Source organism: Polyodon spathula, chromosome 4, assembly GCF_017654505.1.
Source record: "Polyodon spathula isolate WHYD16114869_AA chromosome 4, ASM1765450v1, whole genome shotgun sequence".
Lineage (NCBI taxonomy): Eukaryota > Metazoa > Chordata > Actinopteri > Acipenseriformes > Polyodontidae > Polyodon > Polyodon spathula.
The window spans coordinates 84,597,097-84,616,556 of record NC_054537.1 but is presented as its reverse complement, the minus strand read 5'-3'; the positions used below and the strand labels follow the sequence as shown (position 1 = coordinate 84,616,556).

At 37.2% G+C, this 19,460-nt stretch overlaps 1 protein-coding gene across 2 annotated transcripts in view; it reads left to right on the top strand.

The window, feature by feature from the left end:
• LOC121315002 (protein FAM171A1-like) overlaps positions 1 to 19,460 on the top strand; it is a 67,951-nt gene that overhangs the window by 34,281 nt on the left and 14,210 nt on the right. The window contains exons 3-5 of one of the 2 annotated variants that reach the window (XM_041248830.1): positions 527 to 619; positions 7,245 to 7,403; positions 10,268 to 10,444. In XM_041248830.1, the coding sequence (XP_041104764.1) occupies positions 527 to 619; positions 7,245 to 7,403; positions 10,268 to 10,444 (429 nt within the window). The remainder of the gene's footprint in view (positions 1 to 526; positions 620 to 7,244; positions 7,404 to 10,267; positions 10,445 to 19,460) is intronic. The other variant, XM_041248831.1, reaches the window with a different exon arrangement.

The following is a 19,460-nucleotide window of genomic DNA, read 5'->3' as shown; positions in this document are numbered from 1 at the left end:
AATGTGTTGCTCCAAATAATCTGTATAATACAAATAATAAAACATCAGATATATAGGCCTAACGTTTTAAAAGCAAACTAAACTGTCCTAACAACTTTTGACATTTGTTTCATGTAAAACAAGCATACCGTCTGCCAAGTCTTCGGGCCCACTGAACCCTTTTTTTGTGTTAAGACCCTTTCTTTTGTCATAAAATGCTTTGTACAATAATTGGCTATCAAGATTCTGTTGGGTATTCAGGCTTGCTGCAGTAAAGTGTGCCTATATGTAGCACTGAACATTGCCTGAGCTATTGTAGTTCACATTCAAAAGTTATTTGTGCAGTATAGCTGCCAATAAAGCAACTGAAGTTTATGACACAACAGTGTTAACGCAGTCATCTCCTTCTTGTATCCATCCGTGGGGCTATAACTGCACTGCTTTGGATATTTATTTTTTCCTGTCGTTATGTTGGGCGTATCAGATACGGCACCATGATGATATTGCTGAGTAGTGACCCTACGTTCTGCTTGTGTTTTCCTTCCAGTGTTTTCTTCTTTGAGTCTTGATTTGCTTCCCGAGAGATCTGCTACATTAATGGTGTATGAAGATATTGTCCAGATTGTCTCTGGATATGAAGGTATGTGCTTTAAGGTGGAACCTTTGTTCATTTTCAGATTCTCGCCATTTATGCAATAACCCTGTACAACAGAAACTACAATTGTGGAAGTTTCAAATAAAACCAGTAAACGATTCTACTACAGTGTAACTGATTGTAACATTTGACTTTCAAGTTATTTATTTTTCAAATGTATTAGTCAAATTTAAGTAGTGTACCTGTGGGGTTCTGTACAGGAATTAATATGATATTAAGTTAATGTTTGTGTTGTATTTTTTTTTTTTTCTCCCTACCCATAGTGTGTTGGTAACCTTGGGAAGTTTTTCTCCAAAGTGACATGAATAATTTGGATCAGGCGGAATTTCTTGGCCTTTGTTGCCATCACATTTCCTCTGGGAGCGCAAGCACAATACAGCATTGATTACAGAGGGGAATTCCAGTTGAATTAACATACCTGATCTTTCCATTTTAATAAGTTAATAAAGCCTCAAATTAACTTCCTGTACACTTTGACAATCCTGAACTGAATAATATCATTTGTTTTGGTTAGATAAAAGTTTAAAACCAGTAGTGCTTTCTAGGAGTCTATAATATACAAGCATCTATCTAGCAAAACTCAGTGTGGTTATACTGTAAACTCAAGATGATCCTGCAGAAGGCAGTGTGTTTATACTATGATCGCAAGATGTTCCTGCAGAACTCAATGTAGTTATACTGTGATTGCAAGGTGATCCTGCAGAACTCAGTGTGGTTATAATGTGAACTCAAGATTATCTTGCAAAAACTGACAGTAATTGTATGCTGTTCTGCATTTATTTGTACAACAGTTAATTGGCTTTTGTTGAAATAAAAAAATGCTGCAGTTTTTGTTAATGAAGAACATAGAAAAAAATCAAGCAGAAAACAGTTTGCTAAATATCGACTGAACAAATTCTGCTGTTCCATTTGTTTTTAAATGCTGACAATATGGTATTCTGTAAACATGAAATAGCTTTTAGACAAGACTAAAGGTTCTCAGTCAGGTTGTCTTTACAGTTAATGGCAAGAGTTTTCTGGTTAAAAGATGATGGTTGTTTATTTTTTTTTTCTTATGCTTGATCAGCGAGATAAGAATACTCCCATATCATCACTGACTGCCTATCAGGCTAGCTGTAACTGAAGTTTGCTGATGCATAAAGATATTCTGTAGAAGCAGCAGAGCAGGTTCCTGTGTGCGGCACCAGGCATGCTCAGCTAGAAAGGGAATTGCTCTGAGGAGTAAAGCTGTGTGAGTTCATCACGGCAGTAACAGTCATGCTAGAGGCTTGGTTTGCATGCTGACCTCCAACATCTGCAGATGGGGCACAGCATGTTGTGAAGTTGATGGTAGCCACAGATGATAAATTAAATGCAGCACTCAAAATGCTGTTCTCTTGGGGAGAAGTTAGGTAATTGTACTAATTTATTAAATCTTGCATGGGTACTAAGCCTCTAATTAGAAGATTGTAGAAAAAATGAGTTGGGTTGTTTTATTCTTATTCTTATTATTAGTATTCAAAGTAGTAGTTTTTATTAATATTCACTTTAACAGTACTTATGCACACAAACAAATATATAAAGTTTAAGCTGTACTATAATGGATTACTAGTGAGTGTTCAATTCAGTGGTACTAGGCTTTTGTAAGGTAGTGATATGCAAAGCAACTGCAAGGTCCAGGTAGTGCAAAGACTACAGAAGGTAATTTATAAACACATAACTTATTTCTAGAGGTAAACTGAGGAATATTTTTTATGCATTGGTAGGCAATGACTACCAGCATTGATTTTAAGGCAGGGGTTCCCAAACTTGTATTGCTGCGCCCCCCTTCAGAGATTTTGTTTTTCCTGTGCCCCCCCCCCCCCCCCCCCCCCCCCCACACACACCTTTCTAGTAAACAGTAGAATATTTAGAAAAATATGATTGTCCTAAAATAACATATTGTAATGTTGAATGTGACAGTGTGATGCAATGTCACCTGATTTCTGCAAAGAGATGCACAGACTGGGTTTTTCTTTTATATAAGACGACCGAATTGAAGAAAAAGTTCTGCTTTTTGTATCTGGGAGTGTAATTGTATTAATGGATAACAACAGGATTAACTTTTAACTGCCAATGACTTGCAGAATAGATCATCACTGATAACCTGATTGTTTTGCTTCATTGCATTTGCTGAAAGCAGGCGAGTCAAACAGTCAGGGGAGTGCAGGTTTGTGTCGTGGCTGTGTGAAGTTGCTGGTCTTTGCTAGGGACTCCGGAAAGAGTGTTGTATTAACTGCTGCTGCAGCAGGGACTTTCTCCTCATTGCGCTACAGCAGACACTGTTTTCCAGGTGCCTGGCGAGCTCAGGCAGACACCTGCAGGGCTGTCCTTTGTTGTCTAGAGGTAGGTAGCTCGCTGACGTCCACTGTCTTGTTCCTGGGTGTAAAAGAAGAAATTGTCTTGGTCCTGGGATTAGAGGACCACTGAACTTCAGCTTGAGTGAAAGTGCTCCATCTGTAGACTGAATTCCATCAAAATGGCCTCTCCCAGGTCCAATCCTATGATTCATGTAGAAATGCCAAAAAATTCTGGGGGAGAGGGGGGTGTGACTGTAATGTTTTCACACGTACTTTGTGTATTTTGCTCCTGTTGAACTGTAACTTGATTGAGACCATAGGCACCTAACCCATAGAGCACAGGGGAGGCAAACTATATATTTTTCCATTATCCTTTTTTTGCTGTGTAAACACACTACGCTATGTTTTTGTTATGGTTTTGTCTACAGCCCGTACATGAAAATTGGTTTGACCCACAATAGTCTGCTCGGCACTATTTTCAACAGCTTTTGTTTTGATTTTTTAAAATAAGGACGTTGGTAGCTAAACTTGTCATTCTTTATTCATTTATTTTCAGCTGTCATATTGAAGCATGTTCTGTACGACTCATTCAAGCAAAAAAACCTTTACATTTGCCTCAGAGTGAAAGCTTTATATATATATATTTTAATTTTAAGGCATGCTCAGTAAGCACATAGTGTATGTTTTATGTTGAAACATCTACGCAGTTTTGTAGGTTTACAATTACTGAAATCGTAACTTCACAACAGCAAGGTCTTCTTGGTTTATTAGAGCTATTATTGGAAATATATATAAAACAAATAAACATTTGCTTCTCTACTCTCAGCAGTTAGTTCTTCAGTTTGCCCTTCTATTGTTTAATAAAGTTAGGCGCTTAAGATTGAGAAATAAAATTCTTGCACAATTGCTTCTGACATGGATTAAAACACTGTATTGTTATACTGCTTTTAGAATGAAACACTCACCTATAGATACCAGAACTGACTCAGTGCTACTGAATAAGAAAGTTTACTAGTCCAGAGCTTATCTATACTCAAAGTGAGTATAATTTAGATTCTTATTGTACAGTTAAAAAAACTTAATGCAAAAACTTTATTTTTTGCAGTTTGTTAATTGTGGGATTGTAGTCCTGGGTAAGATGTAATCTCTGATTTAAACTGGACGAAGAATCCACAGTGGTAGCTGTTGAGTTGTGTTTAAGGAATGGTCACGTTTACGTGACGAATCTGTTGCATTTGCTAGTTTCGCAATATTTTCATTGTCAGTTTGCGGCAGTGTTTGCCCTGGAAGGGATGGAGGGACAGCTTTTCCTGTTTTGAAATCAACGCATTAATGAATGGATTTATATAAGACCTGCCGACAAATACTTCTAAAAATTATTTACTTGGGGAAGTATGACTATCAGCACACCCCTAGTTTTAAATATTACAGAAAAATAAAGCTGATCCACAGACCATCTAGCTAGTATTTTATTATTCTTGCGTCATCATTTTGTAACGGGATAAGCTGTTCTGATGATTTGTTTTTGTGTTAATGATGCTTATCAAAGTGTACAATACAATTCAACAATTCATGTGCAACAAAATCCAATGATTTTTTGTATATGAGTGTTCTCATATTTTTATGCTGGCTATGTGTTCTCTCATATATATATATAATTATTATTATTATTTTGGGGTCCTGGCAGGCTGGTGTCAAAGTTAAATGATTTCTAATATACATACCATTTGACTGTTTATTCAATGTGATGAACCATTATTCTTCCTGTTCGGGTTGGATCCAGGTTTATTATTACAAGTTTTACTTCGGCTCGGGTCAGGTAAAAGTGATGATTCCGGGTCAGATCAGGTTTGTTATTTTGGATCCGTGACCTATTACCTCTATTTTAGGCAACTGACTGGCCATTTATTTTCTGCATGATTTTAAAAACAGTAATTCCCAATACACTATGTAGTGTAGAGGCGTTGCTTTACATTGTTGTTTTTTAGGAAACACATAGGTTGATAATGCTCTTATAATCTGCTTATTTTGCTCCTGCACTAAAGAAAGCAGTCAAAACTATTTGTCTACTTGAATTAGTTTCTTATATAGTATGTTTGTTTGTTTTGTTCCTACCTTGAGGAATTCTGTCCTTTTTAAAATCCACGACAAAGAATACACTAATTTCAAAGTCCTGAGGTATGGAAACAGAAGTCATGGAGGTCTATTTTTATGCAGATGGTGGTGGATCTAAACACTACCAGGGTTAGAAACAAACAAAATTGTGGTACTAGTCCTAAGGACTCGGGGGCGCTGGAACTAGGGGTGCTCTAGGTGCGGCAGTATCCCCTGGATTGAAGTGCTGTTCACCTGCTTCCATCATGCGGGGATTACAGTTTTGTTCATGGCTTTCAGCACCCCAACTATAAAAATTGTTCCAGCTCCACTGTAAGGGCTAGTACCTTTTGAAGCTTGCTAGTCATTATGTAAACTTGCTAGTCCTGATGTGAAATTCCTGAGTCTGAATCAACAACAGCTGTTGGGGTCCCTAAAAATATTAAGCTTTCATTTTATTTTCCTAAAAAATGGACACTTATAAAGTATTAATTTGTATTAAAAAAAAAAAAAACACACACACACAATAAACACTAGTGCTCATTCCCAGATACATTGATTGGGATTCTGCATCTGCCTTCCCCACATTCTGAACCCCAATAGAGTTTGTGGACAACACTGTTGACAGTATACTTCACATAGCATATCGCTGCCTCAGTAATGGAACTATCTGTAGAACAGTCCGAGATTACCAGAATGACAACTGCTAAATTTTGGTTAACTGGGCTGTACGCTGGGTCCTTGCAATAGCATATATACAGTGCCTGTTTAGAATTTCTATAGGTTTTCCCCATATTTAATCCTTTTGCCTCATCAAGGTCATACAGCCATTCTTAATTAGAATACGGTCGTGCTGCTTTGCAAGGATGTGAGCTGTTCTAAAAAGCACTTTTAGCTTTAAAATCACAGAGGTGTATATGGTACACTTTAAAATTGACTATCTGAAAGGTAGATGACGCAGTCACAAATGTGCCACTCTGGTTTTTGTCATACTGGACATAAACTTTGCAGTACTTCTTATTTTCTGAAGGTGTACTTGCTGCAGCCAGTCAAATTGTGAATGCCATGTTACTTAAAGTATGCTGCCTCCTTTTTCAGAGATGCAATACGCTTTTAATTGTATTCATCACTGTGGTTTAAATTTAAACTCTGTTTTATAAGCTAAATGTACTTTTTAGACATAAAAACATAAAAACACAAAATAGCTCAAGTGAATAGCCATTTTGTCATGTTACTTTTCTTTGAAACCGACCATATGAAATTGCTGTCGTATTTTACACTAAATCTTCTAATATGAACACGTTGGTAATAAGATGGTTAAGCCAGCATCCATTAAATCTTTATAGTTTTAAATACTTTAATATGTTACACAGACTAAAGATCGACCTGCAAAATAAGTGTGTTGTGTTCAAGCAATTGTGCACAGAAACGTAATGTGAGAAAATGGTTGATTTTTATACTTTTAGACATGAAAACAGTACATTTTGTTTATACCAAATGTTCACAGTTAAACCACGGCGATGAATCAATTAACAGTGTAAGTAATCACACTGACAAAATGCAATGAAACGCTGATGGAAAATTCGGCATGACAAGAGGAGATGAAAGGGGTTTTCAGTTATGAATGTTTGTTCACCACTGCTACACCCTGTTAGAAAATCTGGCTTTTCCTGCATTTTTTAAACGCAAGCCTGTGAACATGAGAGTATATCTGTACAATGTTTTTCAAGCACTCGCCCACCGGACTACTGAGACACAGACATCAACTAGTCTTCATCAGTTTTAATTTGCCTCTGGCGAGTGTTCGTTCCTAGCCCTGACTACTGCACTTTAACTCTACAGAGTGGTGTTTTTACCCAACATAAAATACAATAAGAATACTCTGAGAAGAGGTCTGTGATTAAGTGCTTGTTTTACAAGTTTTAGGATCTGTTCAGATCATTAAAATAGACCTATTGGGACTGGTTTCACAGACCTCCATTGTCTTTTAATCTTCAACTACCTTCGCTAAAGTAACTACTGTAGTCCAAGATTAGTGCTAACCTGGGTGTGTGAAACCAGCTGATTTTGTTTTTAATGCATTTAATAATGGAGTTAAGTTATCGCTCATACTGAGCAACCACCTTTGTAAATTATAAATCTTGACTTGATGCGGCCACATTCAGCAGTAACTCCAACCTGTTTTTAACCTTTTACAGGAGCAAGGGTCCAGCCTAGGGTTCAGTTTCAAAGAAGAGCACTAAGCTTGCCCCAGAACTCCACCTACAGCAACCTCACAGCCTTTCTCACTGCAGCCTGCTCTCCATGGGAGGTAGACAGTTTCCCTTATTTGCAGGGACTTGATGGGAATAGGACAGGTAAGATCATGGACAGAGAGAGTTTCACATTCAGCTATGAGAAGAAACCCTAGTGAATCCAAAATCTACAACCTAGAGAGGTTTCTTCCTTTTTCTTTCTATTTTTTTTGTTGAAAGATGGTAACCTGGTCTTTCTTTGGGGGGGGGGGGGGGGGGGATGTCAGATATTACCCACCAATTTTTATAAATCCAGTCACAGTGGGAATTAGTCTTGAACTCTTTGTGAATGAGGGTATACAAGCGTAAACAATCCCTCTTGCGATACATACTGAATGTTGTTTTTTTTGCCTAAATATTATACAATAAATATGAATCAAGGTATGAAACAGAACCCTTATAATTGTATACAACTGCATGGTATGGTATTGTACATTAAGTAGAAATAATCTGTTTCTTTCATTATATTATTACTTCTACTTCAGCTACACTTTTATAATCAAAATTTAGAGCAAACATATGGACCAGTTTACCACCTTGAGCAAAAAGGATCATTTTAAACACCCTTTCCACCTCTTTCAATGTTGTTAAAGGGATCAGGCAATTAAATGGTTAAGGTTATTGGTATTTGTAATACCAACATGGTCATGGCATTTGTAGTATTGTGCATAATGGTGTTGTGCTTCTGCAATGATTCTGATTTGTTTATGTTTTATTCATTATATGCTAATGCACTTTGACTAGTTTTGCTTGCAAAGCTTTCCAACTACTTAAATACTCCCTTCTTCTAAAAATATATTTCACCTGCCTTTCCAGTGAAGCCAGTATTCTTGGACCTTTTCTGAACAACTGACTAATAGAAAAGTTGCATAAGGCTTTGATGTCAAAATATTTGTGAATACATCAACCTATAATCTGCCGGGATAAACCACAGCTGGATTTTTCATTTCTTTTAGAGCATTTTAAATGACTATATAATCCACTTGGATTGCGTCAACCACCTACTGATCAGGGTAATTCCAGCATAACCACAGACAAGTGACTGGGGTGATGAGTGATTGCCAAGTGCTGGAAAATGCACAAAGAAAATAGAAAAAACACTGTGGTATCCTGGCCTGGTATAGGCTGATCAAATCAGCCCCTATATTTAAACAGTTAAAAGTGTGTTTCAGTTATGGTATATTGCACCATTACTAGTATGTTGGTATAGTAACTTAGATCTGTTTGTGTTGTCAGGATTTATTTACAAAGTAACCTTTGCTCCTCATTGCAATGAGCCGGGTCTGTTCTGATTGGCCCGCCCCTGTGCCATGATCTCAGATTAGGGGTCCATCACAAGAAGCCGATGGATGACCTGCCAGCTCTCTAATAGAGCGAGAGAGGGTGGTTTGTCTTCAGGGTTGAGGCACGTTGTCAGGACATTATGTGGGCTTGCACTGCAGCTGTGGTTGCTATGCATACACTGCATGTACTTCATTCTTTAGTGCTGTCTAAAAATGACTTGGTTAAAAAAAAAAAAAAAATTACATTACAAAGATGCATTCAAGCTTAGTATTTCTAGTCGTCCATGTGGTGAAGAATGAAGGCTGCTCTTATAGTTCAGCATGTGGGGCCTAGACATGGTATTGGTGAGTCTGGTTTGGACTTGAGATACTTTTGTGGGTATCTAATTTAGTTTGGTCCATTCATTGTTAAATAACTCTAGGCCATTATTAATTGGAATAATTGGACTGGTAATTTATAAAAACACATATTTATAAATTGTTAATGCAAAAAAAAAAAGCCCTCTAGAAATGGAAGCAGTGAGCTAATGGATTTGATAGACATTGAGTAGCTGCACAAGTTTGCTTTTATTTAAATTTTTTAATCACTACAACATAAGACATCATGTTAAAAAGTTATTCATTAAAAGTAATTGTGCTGCATTTGTAATCTAATGATATAACACTTCACCTTTTTAGCAATTAAGAATCAGTAGCTTGTATGAAAGTATAGCTGTCATACTTCTGAGCAGTCACTTTATCCTGGTCTTTACATTTACATTGGTTTATTTTTGAGACACACAGTGATGAACAGCTTATCAGTTCTGTCTTATTTAATTGACCTTGGTGTCATTTCTGATTTAAGGTCTCCACACACCGGATGCTACCCGAGATTTAAAATGGTACTTTCACTGCGATACTACCTTTCACACAAGTGGCGACTTTCCTGATTGTATCAACAGCAGGAAAAAAAATCACATGTATGATAGTCCTGTAAGAATGATCTTTTCTTCCTCCATTGTTTACTGAAGGGGCACAAGGGAAGCTGTTCCTCATTGGTTAGTTCACTAGCTGCCACGCGCCATAATCGCAAAAATAGACACCAATCCTATGTTTTTGGAAACGTTTGTGTCGCCCGTCGCATTGCAAGCAGTGTGAACGGCTTGTGTCAAATACATGTATATTTTATTGTCGTGCTGCGGTGTGTCCTACGACATATTTGCTTGTTGCGTCGCGTCTGGTGTGTAGAGGCCTTAAGTGTCACTGGCTTTAACTAATTAGTGGCCCCTGTCTCCTTGCAAGAAAAGAATTTTTGAATTTGACCTGATTTTAAAAAAACTCTGGCACCCAAGGATTGTTTTATTCTTTTACCAAGTCAGTTTTAACTTTAACTCTGAGCAGGCACACTGCTGGGGCCAAGAGAACTCCCTTTCAGTGTGTTTAGAGTAAGTGCCAAATGTGATGCAGCCTTATAGTAAATTAGATATAAGACATTCAGGGATCTGAGAGAGGTGCCAGTGATAGAGCTGCAAGTCTGATTTTGTTCACATGATGACTTCACTTTCTACTTGGCTTACCTCTTTCCAAAAACAGTATTCTCTTTAACAGCGCTGGAGTGCTTGCTTGGATGTGGGTGGACTGGAATTTTTTCCACTTCTCTTGCAGGAAACAGCAGCAGGTTTGAGCTGACCCCTATCACAGCAGTCAGCATTCATCTGCTCGGGAATGACGGGACTGAAATCCTAGTCAGCGGGCCGATCTACGTTACCGTGCCTCTACCCGCCAATAGCAACCTGAAGGAGAATGATCACATTCCAGCATGGAGCTTCGACCAGAAACTCGGTAAGCAAAAACACACATGATTTGAATAATCATGAATTATATGATGGTTGGTTTGAAGTGGGAATCTGTAGCGAGTACCCTCCTAATAAAAGATTTAACCTGCTACGGGATTATTTCATTTCCTCAACTGAACAGCTGCCAGTTGATTTTAATGGTAGTGAAATACTTTGTTGTTCTTTTGTTTACATGGCCTATATATATATTATATATATATATATATCTATATATATATATATATATATATATATATATATAGATCGATAGAGAGTATATATAGATATAGATATAGATCATGTTGACATTGACTTAAATGTCTGATTTCTGCTGTAATGCCTAATTTGGTTTGCATCTCTTTTTTTCAATGAATGCATTTTTGAAAGTTACTTTAACACACTGGTGTGCATTTTCCCTTTAATTTTTGGACCCGATTCATTTAACAGCTCAATTTGTATTGCAACAATAACTTTTTTTTTTTGTACTATGCATTGTCTGTTTCTTACAGAAACAACTGACTCTGTACATTTCACATAATATATATCTTGCATTTTCAAACTTGGCCATTGGGGAATAAGTCACAGCTTGACTCAATGGCATAACTGGCAAGCGTGTTTCTGCCTTTTTTCGTTTGTTTTAGCATTGTTAATTACCTTTGGAGAGATTAATCGTTATGTATTTTTCCATTTGGTTACTATTTTTTTTTTTTTAACATGCAGTACGTTTTCATTTCTCTCATTCACAAAGAAAAGTCATTATCTTTACCATTTGTTCTGTTCAATCTAGTCTTTTAGGATTAAACGGTATTTGATAAAAACTGAGAAATAAACCATAAAATAATCTTGGCTTCTCTCTGCTTAACTATTTAATGCAGCTTTTATATTCCGTCTGTGTTTGAATTTAGCCAGCTTCATAAGATTGAAAGGAATGAAAACGAAGGCTTTAGCATCATTTGTTCCCGGTGTACTTTTTACTTGTGTCAGACTTGCTCTTGTAGTTCTTTGACCAGACCAAAGGAAGCATAGACTTTATAGTGCTACAGTGTTTATTTTAATAATGATAAGCCTGCCTAGGGGTTGAGTTTATCAACCACTGCCCACAGCGTCATTTTACTGTAGCAAGTAATCCACTTGGGCTGCATCAATCACGTTTCTTTGGGGGTAATATGGGATAACCACAGAAAGGGGGTTGATACAGTCCAGGGTGATTTTCCTTGGTACTGTAAAATTGTCTCTAAATAAATATATAAAATGGGTTCAAAGTGATTGCACTACAAATTCTATTTTTCAGTACTGTAAGACTTTATGAAGCCATTTCTTTCATTTTATCAGATCTGTGCAGTTAAATAGTCCCTTTGCATTAGTGTTGCAGTATAGTAAGAGTCCTAAGAATTGCTAATTTATAGCAATTTTCTTGGCATTGATTATGGAGTAGACTTATTGGGGTTGTGTATATATTCATCACCAGGGTTCATCTCCTCATGTGTTTTCATGTCTGAAAAATTAATCTGATTTGGTTAAGGAGGTGGAGTATGATCCAGCACATACTTTCTCAATTAAAGTGACACCAGTGTAACCCTAATAAGCCTGCCTTCAATTTGAATGATGTACATTGAGTGTGTTGCAGCCAATGTGCGATCAGGAGGTGTCAGGAGCCAGTTGAGGTCTGTTACTGAAGGGACCAGCCTAGTACAAAGTGTTGTGGCAGCTAGGAAAGCAAGACTGGTGCCAGGCCATTACAAATCTGAATAGAAGGAACTTGTATTTGATCCACTGGGAAAGCATTAACTGGTGGAGCATGGGCAGTCCAGGATTATGTGATGAGTGATGGACCAGAGCACAGTCATCTACTTTAATTCCAGTTCTTTTGAGAAGGTATTTTTTGTTGAAACATTTATATGGCTGTTTCCCTTGGAAATGGAGCTATCCCAGGCTGGGTTTTCCAGAATGTGCTTCTGAACCCAGGGAAGGCATCGTTCGCTGCTGGATGTAAACTACAGCTGCTCCTGAGCCACCTCTCACGACAGGGGTAATTTATTAGGCAGTGGAGCCTGAGGAAACAACACAGGCAGAACTTAAGATTCATTGAAACCATGCTCCCTTGATACTAAGGCAGCCCTTTATACCACGGAATGAGCCATAAGACAGTATGGTCATGGTTTGCCCCATTAAGCACTTGTATTCTCGTTGTAAGACGAAACACAGATTGCAAGCCTGGGAAACCATCTACAGTATCCATCAGAAAGATACAAATACTTCTCATGTGGTTTGAGTTGGAGGTCAGTTTATTAATTAGATCTATAATCCCCCTCATTTCAACCTTCAGTTTCTAAATATTGGGAAATCAGGATGGACATTTGTTTAAAAGGAAATGAGCGTTTCCTGTTATAACGTAATGTCCGTTCGTCTTTTCTGAATCCATCACAGAGGTTAGAAAGAATTGAGGAAACCCTGTTTAATCCATCTGTGCAATGTTATGGTTTAGAGGAGCATTTTTATAAAGGTGTGTAATTGATTGTGACTAGCCAAATCCCCATATAATCCATTTTGTTTTAATGTAATCTCACGGAACTTCAGTTCAGTACAGATAGTTGGACTTTACTCATTTTTGTTAGGTATTAAAAATATATATATATTAGATGCATACTAGACAGAAATAGCAAAACAAGACAGTAAATCACAAGGTACTAATGTCAATTGAATTGATTCCCCTTTCCTCATTAGATAACTATGATATTAACTATGATAATACTAGGGGTGGGAATTTTGAATAATAAGAATTTTGAATATACCAAGAATAAAAGTTTCAAATACCTGGATACTTGACCTGTAATTACTCAACAGTGAAAAGTCCTGAGAATGTAGCAGCAAACACACATAGGGACGCATAGATAAATGCATCAACAGTAGCAGCGAAGAAACATCTAAGACATCTAATTTTATTTAATGTAAAAAGTGATATAAACTAGAAGTAAGAAATGAGGGGGTTTTAACTATAAAACGCAGAATTTTCAACGGCATTTAATACCCTTTGACGACTCATAAAACATGCAACACAACTGCTTACTAACAAAGCACAACATAATGTGTTTGCTCAGTAACATCACTCATCACATCTCCTTCCCTCTGCACACAGTAATAGATGCAACACTTCTTTATTTTTTTGCCACATTCTGTATTTTCTTCCAAAGTAGTAGATGGTTGTTTGCTTTCAGGTAATTGATTAACTTCACAATGCGAAATACCTGTGGTGCAGAAATTACGTTGCATGGTGGTCTCGTTTTTAACCTTTTTTTTTTTTTTTTTTTTTTTTTTTTTTTAAGATGCCATTTTCATTGCTCATGTACTCCCTTATCCAATCGCAGAGCTAGTTCATAAAGAAAACACACAGTTTTAGCAGGTATTCTTTCCTGAATCTAAAATGATATTTTATTGCAGTTTAAAATGGAGTGGAAACATTTGATTTAACAAAGTTGTAAAGATATGCTGACAGAAATGAAAGATGACAACACGGTTGTTTTAAGAATCCTCAGCCAGTCGGTGCTGGGTGTGCATTCCAGACTGCAGTGAGTTCTTGGGTCTGGGTGGCTTTTCACTACCTGCAGTACACAAGCTTTTCGTTGAAGTATTGCTGAGACGAATTATTCCAAAGCAGATGATTCATTAGGACAACAGAAAACCAGTTGCAGTTCAGTGAGCTGCATATTAAGCTGCATATGTAACTTGAATTTCAGCAGTTTACCAAGGGTTAAGAGTTGTGTTTTTTTGTTATGTGTATTTTGTGGTTTGTTTTTGCTAGAAAATCTTTTTTACTTGGATTGGCATGTTCTTTAAAAAAAAAAAAAACAGTAATTAACTGATTGAATTACACTAGAATAAAATGGTTCCTTGTGACTTTGTTGTTTGGCGAAGTGTCTTATGATCACAATCTAAAATGAAAGACTTTTTTTTCAGTCTGCCCTTTCCTAGCATGCATGTTTTTTTTGTGTTTTTAATGTTTTTAAGTGTTTTGCCAGAGCGCCAATTCCTATGGTTTTTTGGGGTCCGACCAAGGCTGTTTATCTACATTTTATACTGTTTTAATAAGCACTTTGTTTGTTAAATTACACACCACGTTGTTCTGTTGCACATACAGTACACAATAACTTACAAAAGGAATCTAAAGCTGATGTACTGTATTTCTTTAGAGCTGTCTCTACAGGCAGCTGGACATTGCATTTTGTGGAAACTGTTGTACTTTTTTCACTCTTCCATTGAGCACTCTGCCGGAGTGGGATTTTGCCCCGCAGATTGTGAAACATGGGGATCCCTGGTGACTCGGCTAGTACTAATGCTTTGAGTGGAGGATGAGTCATGCAAGCGGGAGCTCACTTTTTTGAACCCTACTGGCACAGAGTTGCCAATCTTGCTATGGGTTCACTAAGAGTTTTTAAAAAAAAAAAAATATTCATTTAGAAAATGCATTTCCACATAAAAAATAAAATAATACAAATATTTATCTTTTTAAACAATATTTGTGCAGTCAGACTTTTTATAAGGTTAAAATGTATACTTCTGCATTTCAAAAATAGTGACGTATATGTTATTATACATTTTAAATTGTTCATTTCCGTGTTGCAATAAAAGACCTTACTGTTTAAAGTTCATACAGTAAATGTTTTAAACTCCAGTCATACTTGGCTTAAAATCCTCTTGTTCCCTTGATGAGCTCTTAATGAAACAGACTTTTCAGTATCACATTACCCATCACTGACTTATTGGAGTATAAAGTTATCTGTGTTGCCATGTGGAACTGCTTGAGCATGATTCCTATTTCCCTGGAGTTCATGGTTGTTGTAGGGGTGATATTGACCATGTATGAATGATAAAAACACATTTTAGATGATTCTAGGAAACAGCCTATGGAACAGTAGACCTACCTAGTGCAAGTGGAGATTACAGATTCTGTATGTTTCCTTAGATGATAATTTTCAGTTTTTTTGAAGTCTAAAATAATCAGGAGATGTGATTAAATCTTTCATGTTTTTTGTTTTGTTGTATTTTATTTTATTTGTAAATGGCAGATCTTCTGGAACATTGTAATAACAACAATAAATGAAAAAAATACCAAATTCACAATATTCGGTGTCAGAAAGATCTCTCTATTGCGTTGCTTTGGAATATTTACAGATCCTCTGAAGGGGCTTTCTCCAGTTTGACATAGGGGTGGGATACCGTTCTGAATAAGATGGCTTATGTTTCTTGGCAGAGGTGTTGCTCCTCGGAAGCCAGACCATACAGTTCCACTCCTCAAGGTCCGGAGTCATCCAGGCTTCATATATATCATTAATTAATGACTTGACAAAGACCCGGAAAGAGGTTAAATTGGTTTTGTTTTTAATTTGGCCTACAGGTGGAACAAAGACCAGGATGGCTCTTGACCTAAATTTAAACTAACTGACCTGGGAACTAAAATGATATCTAATAAGCCATTCACACACAAATTCCGGTACTAAGCCATCTCTTACAAAAGACCCATTTACAGAGCACAAAATTGTGTCATCTATGCCGGTATAATATCATCATGGACTAACTAAACAATAATTAATCACAAGCTTTCAAGACCTCATTGGTGGTTTAAAAAAAAGTAGATTGTTATTGGTGATGCAGGAATGCCAAACATGTGGTTTATTGGCCAATGGAAGACCTTTGCTCTAAACAAGATGGAAAGACATGAAGCAGAGACATGTACAGGTAGTCTAGTAGATAGTAGGCTCCTAGTTTTGCAGAATATGAAAAGTAATTTCTCCCGGTTACTACCTGTGATGTAATACTTCTAAGAGACACTATAAACCCAAAGCAGAGCTACATAGTTAGAGTTAAATTTCAGAGCGGTACATGCATGATTTGGTGGCGGTGGGGGGTACAGTTTAGTATCAGTTGGATTGGCTATATTGTTGAATATGTGTCCAGAATGCCTCATGTTCAAATCAGGATTATAAGTGGTAGAAAAATGGGAATGTGGATAAGATGCTGCTGCCTTTCTTTGCAGCCTTTTAAACATAAAGAGCTGACTTTCATTTTCAGCATAAGGTCAGAGGTTAATGCTTCCTTATGGAACAGTAAAGACTGAGGTGTCATTGTTATATTTCTTGAACATTCCTCAGCTCATTTTATGATGCTTTTAGTACTGTAAATTTAAGATAAGGTGCTTGGATATGGTTATTTATCTACCAGTTCTAACGAGGGAATAGTTGGTCCAGAACCCACAAGCGTTTTTAATTGGCCCACTGGGAAGCTCCAAGAGAAGGGGTTCCAGCTGCAGTGAGGTCACAAAAGAAAAGGCAGTGAAGTTCCTCCGTGTTGGAGAACTCCTTTTGATCTGTAGCCATGGTAGGTGCCTCATTAACACTTAACTGCATTCCAGCAGCTGCCTTTGCCAACCACCAGGTGTGGCTTTTTATTTATAGATCCAAGAAAGAGATTAAACCGTTCCACTCTCTTAGTGTCATTTCTTTTTTAAAAAGTGACCTGTAGCCCTGTCTAAAGTAGTATGGCATGATTTGACTGGTACAGTACAACATATTGTTTATGGCTTGTATAAATAAGTAAATAAATCAAATAATCAAAAAAACATATTGCCTATAAAAGTAGCATCAGAGAAGTTATCATAAACCAATACATGTAAAATTACAGAAAGCATCAAATATCAAAACATTTGGGCATCACATTGTGTATATGAATCCAGTTCTTATACCAGTGATTTTTATTTTTTATTTATTGAAAGTGTTATTGTAGCACCACTAGGGTGTGTGCTTGTTTGTGTACAGTACTGTACAAGTGTGTGTCCTCGTGGACTAGCCTCATGGGAAACAGTTGAATCCTGAGCCAGCCCTTGGTAAGGACCTGACCATCATGTTGTAATATCTGTAAAGTTTCAAGAGTCACACTCTAGTTTCAATCGACCTTTCAAGCTGCAGTGCAGCATTTGTTTACTCCCTGGCAATATCTAACTTGCTGGAACAGGAAAGTCATCTTCTGGTGTTGGCTTTTATTTCATTCTCTACCTGTTTGCCTGAAATTATAAGGCAGTACTGATGCAGTTATGATTTATGAGTGTTGTGTATCCCTGTGATTTTGTGTTTGCAGTTTTTACCATTTTTAATGTACTTCAACTAGAAAGGTCATTCTTTTTGTGGCTCTTTTCCCTGCTGTTTTCTGTCATTTAACAAAAGGGAAGGATGGACAAAGTGTAGCTTTGGCTCCCAGTAAGATTTTTCCCAACATGAACAGGATTAAGTAAACAAAAAATAATTGTCAGTTACCAGTGTTTTTGAATTAAAAACCTAAAATACTGTACTGCATAGTACTTCCACTCCAGTACACAGCAAGCCTGAACTGGACACCTTGCTGTAGATGGAGCACACGATCTCGAATGCATGCTGGTGACTGAAAATCTGTCTACCTCTTGTACTGGTTTTTAGGACCTGTGAAATTAGCTGCAGAGCATCTATGTAGGTTTTTAGTGCTGATGTGACACCTCAGATCTTGAGATCTGAGATCAACGGATAGGCTTCTGATTGCAAGAGACAGAACGGCTACCCACAGCAAGCAAGGTATGCAGAAAGAATTTCCCAGAACACTAATAAGAGATAACCTTACTGTAAGTGGAGTAACCTGTATATGCATTTCAATCACTGCTTTAGCTTGGAATGCTGTCAGCAAAGCACATGCATTCAGTATTGGGGAAGTGAACTTCAAACACCCAATGGACATTTTAGCTTATATTCCAGTATATTCACTAACACATTTCATTTAAAACGTAAATGCTGGTATTGTTTTTTGTGGGTGGTTTAGCAATGTGTACGTTGACAGATATCTGTCTTTGTTTTTTGTTTTGTTTGCAATGGCAGTAAGGGAAGCTCATTGGGTAAATTAGTTCGGGAGGGGGATCAATCTACTGTATATCATCACTTTTGTCTCCTTAGTTTCAACAGAGCAGGTGTAACCCCAGTTTGAAGTTTCGTTTTAATACAAAAACATTAGGAGACTGTTCTTACTAAATAAAGCCAGAGAGCTTTTAATGTAATCCAAGCAGACACGCGCTAATCTGCTGTTTCTGTAAAGTTACTTGTTGCTGGAAGTTAAATAATAACTTTTGTACACTCTAGCATAATTTCCATGGCCGTTGTATTAGAAACTTGTACTACAGACCCGTACAGATGCATTTTCTTCACTTACCATATGCAGTCCTGTCTTTGCGGGAAATGACCAGGATAAACAGAGGATTAATGTCTGTCTGACTACCGTAGTTATCAAGACTCCTAGATGCCCCCAAAATTTTACAGAAAATTCTATTTGGCTGGTAATATGAAGCAAGGATCGTTCATCTTAAGAAAATTAAATTGCGGATTATCAGGTTTTTCCAGGACACCCTTCAATGTATTGTCCTGAAGCGTTAAAGTGAATTATACACTTCTACAATTTTTAAAGGGGACCTGTTTGTTTTATGGAGGTTCTCATAACTGTCTGTGTGTTTTGAAACAAAATCAGAGGTGCCTACCAAAACACTATGACTTGGAGAAAGGTACTAAATCGGTGTGTGTGTCTGTCTGTCAATTATTCCTCTTGACTTGGGTTTTATGCGTTTCATCAGGGGAGTCCAATCCGGGTCCTGGAGGGCTGGTGTCGTCCTGGTTTTTGTTCCAACTGTACCCTAAATTTTAATTAATTGGGCCAATTATGCTTCTAATAAGAACTTAATTAGTCCAATTAAGTAATTTAGGGTACATTTGGAACAAAAACCAGGAGGGACACCAGCCCTCCAGGACCAGGACTGGACACCCCTGTGTTACATAAATCAAATTCATTGTTTTAAAAACAACATAAATTGAATGATAAGGAGGCAAACAGGAGGACAACTAGATTGCATAAACTCCTATAATGCTTTGTTCATGTACAGGCGTACAGATTTCCACATACCCAGACAAGAAGAATAATCACACTGACTTGGTTATTCAGAGTTTAACAAATCAGTGTATATA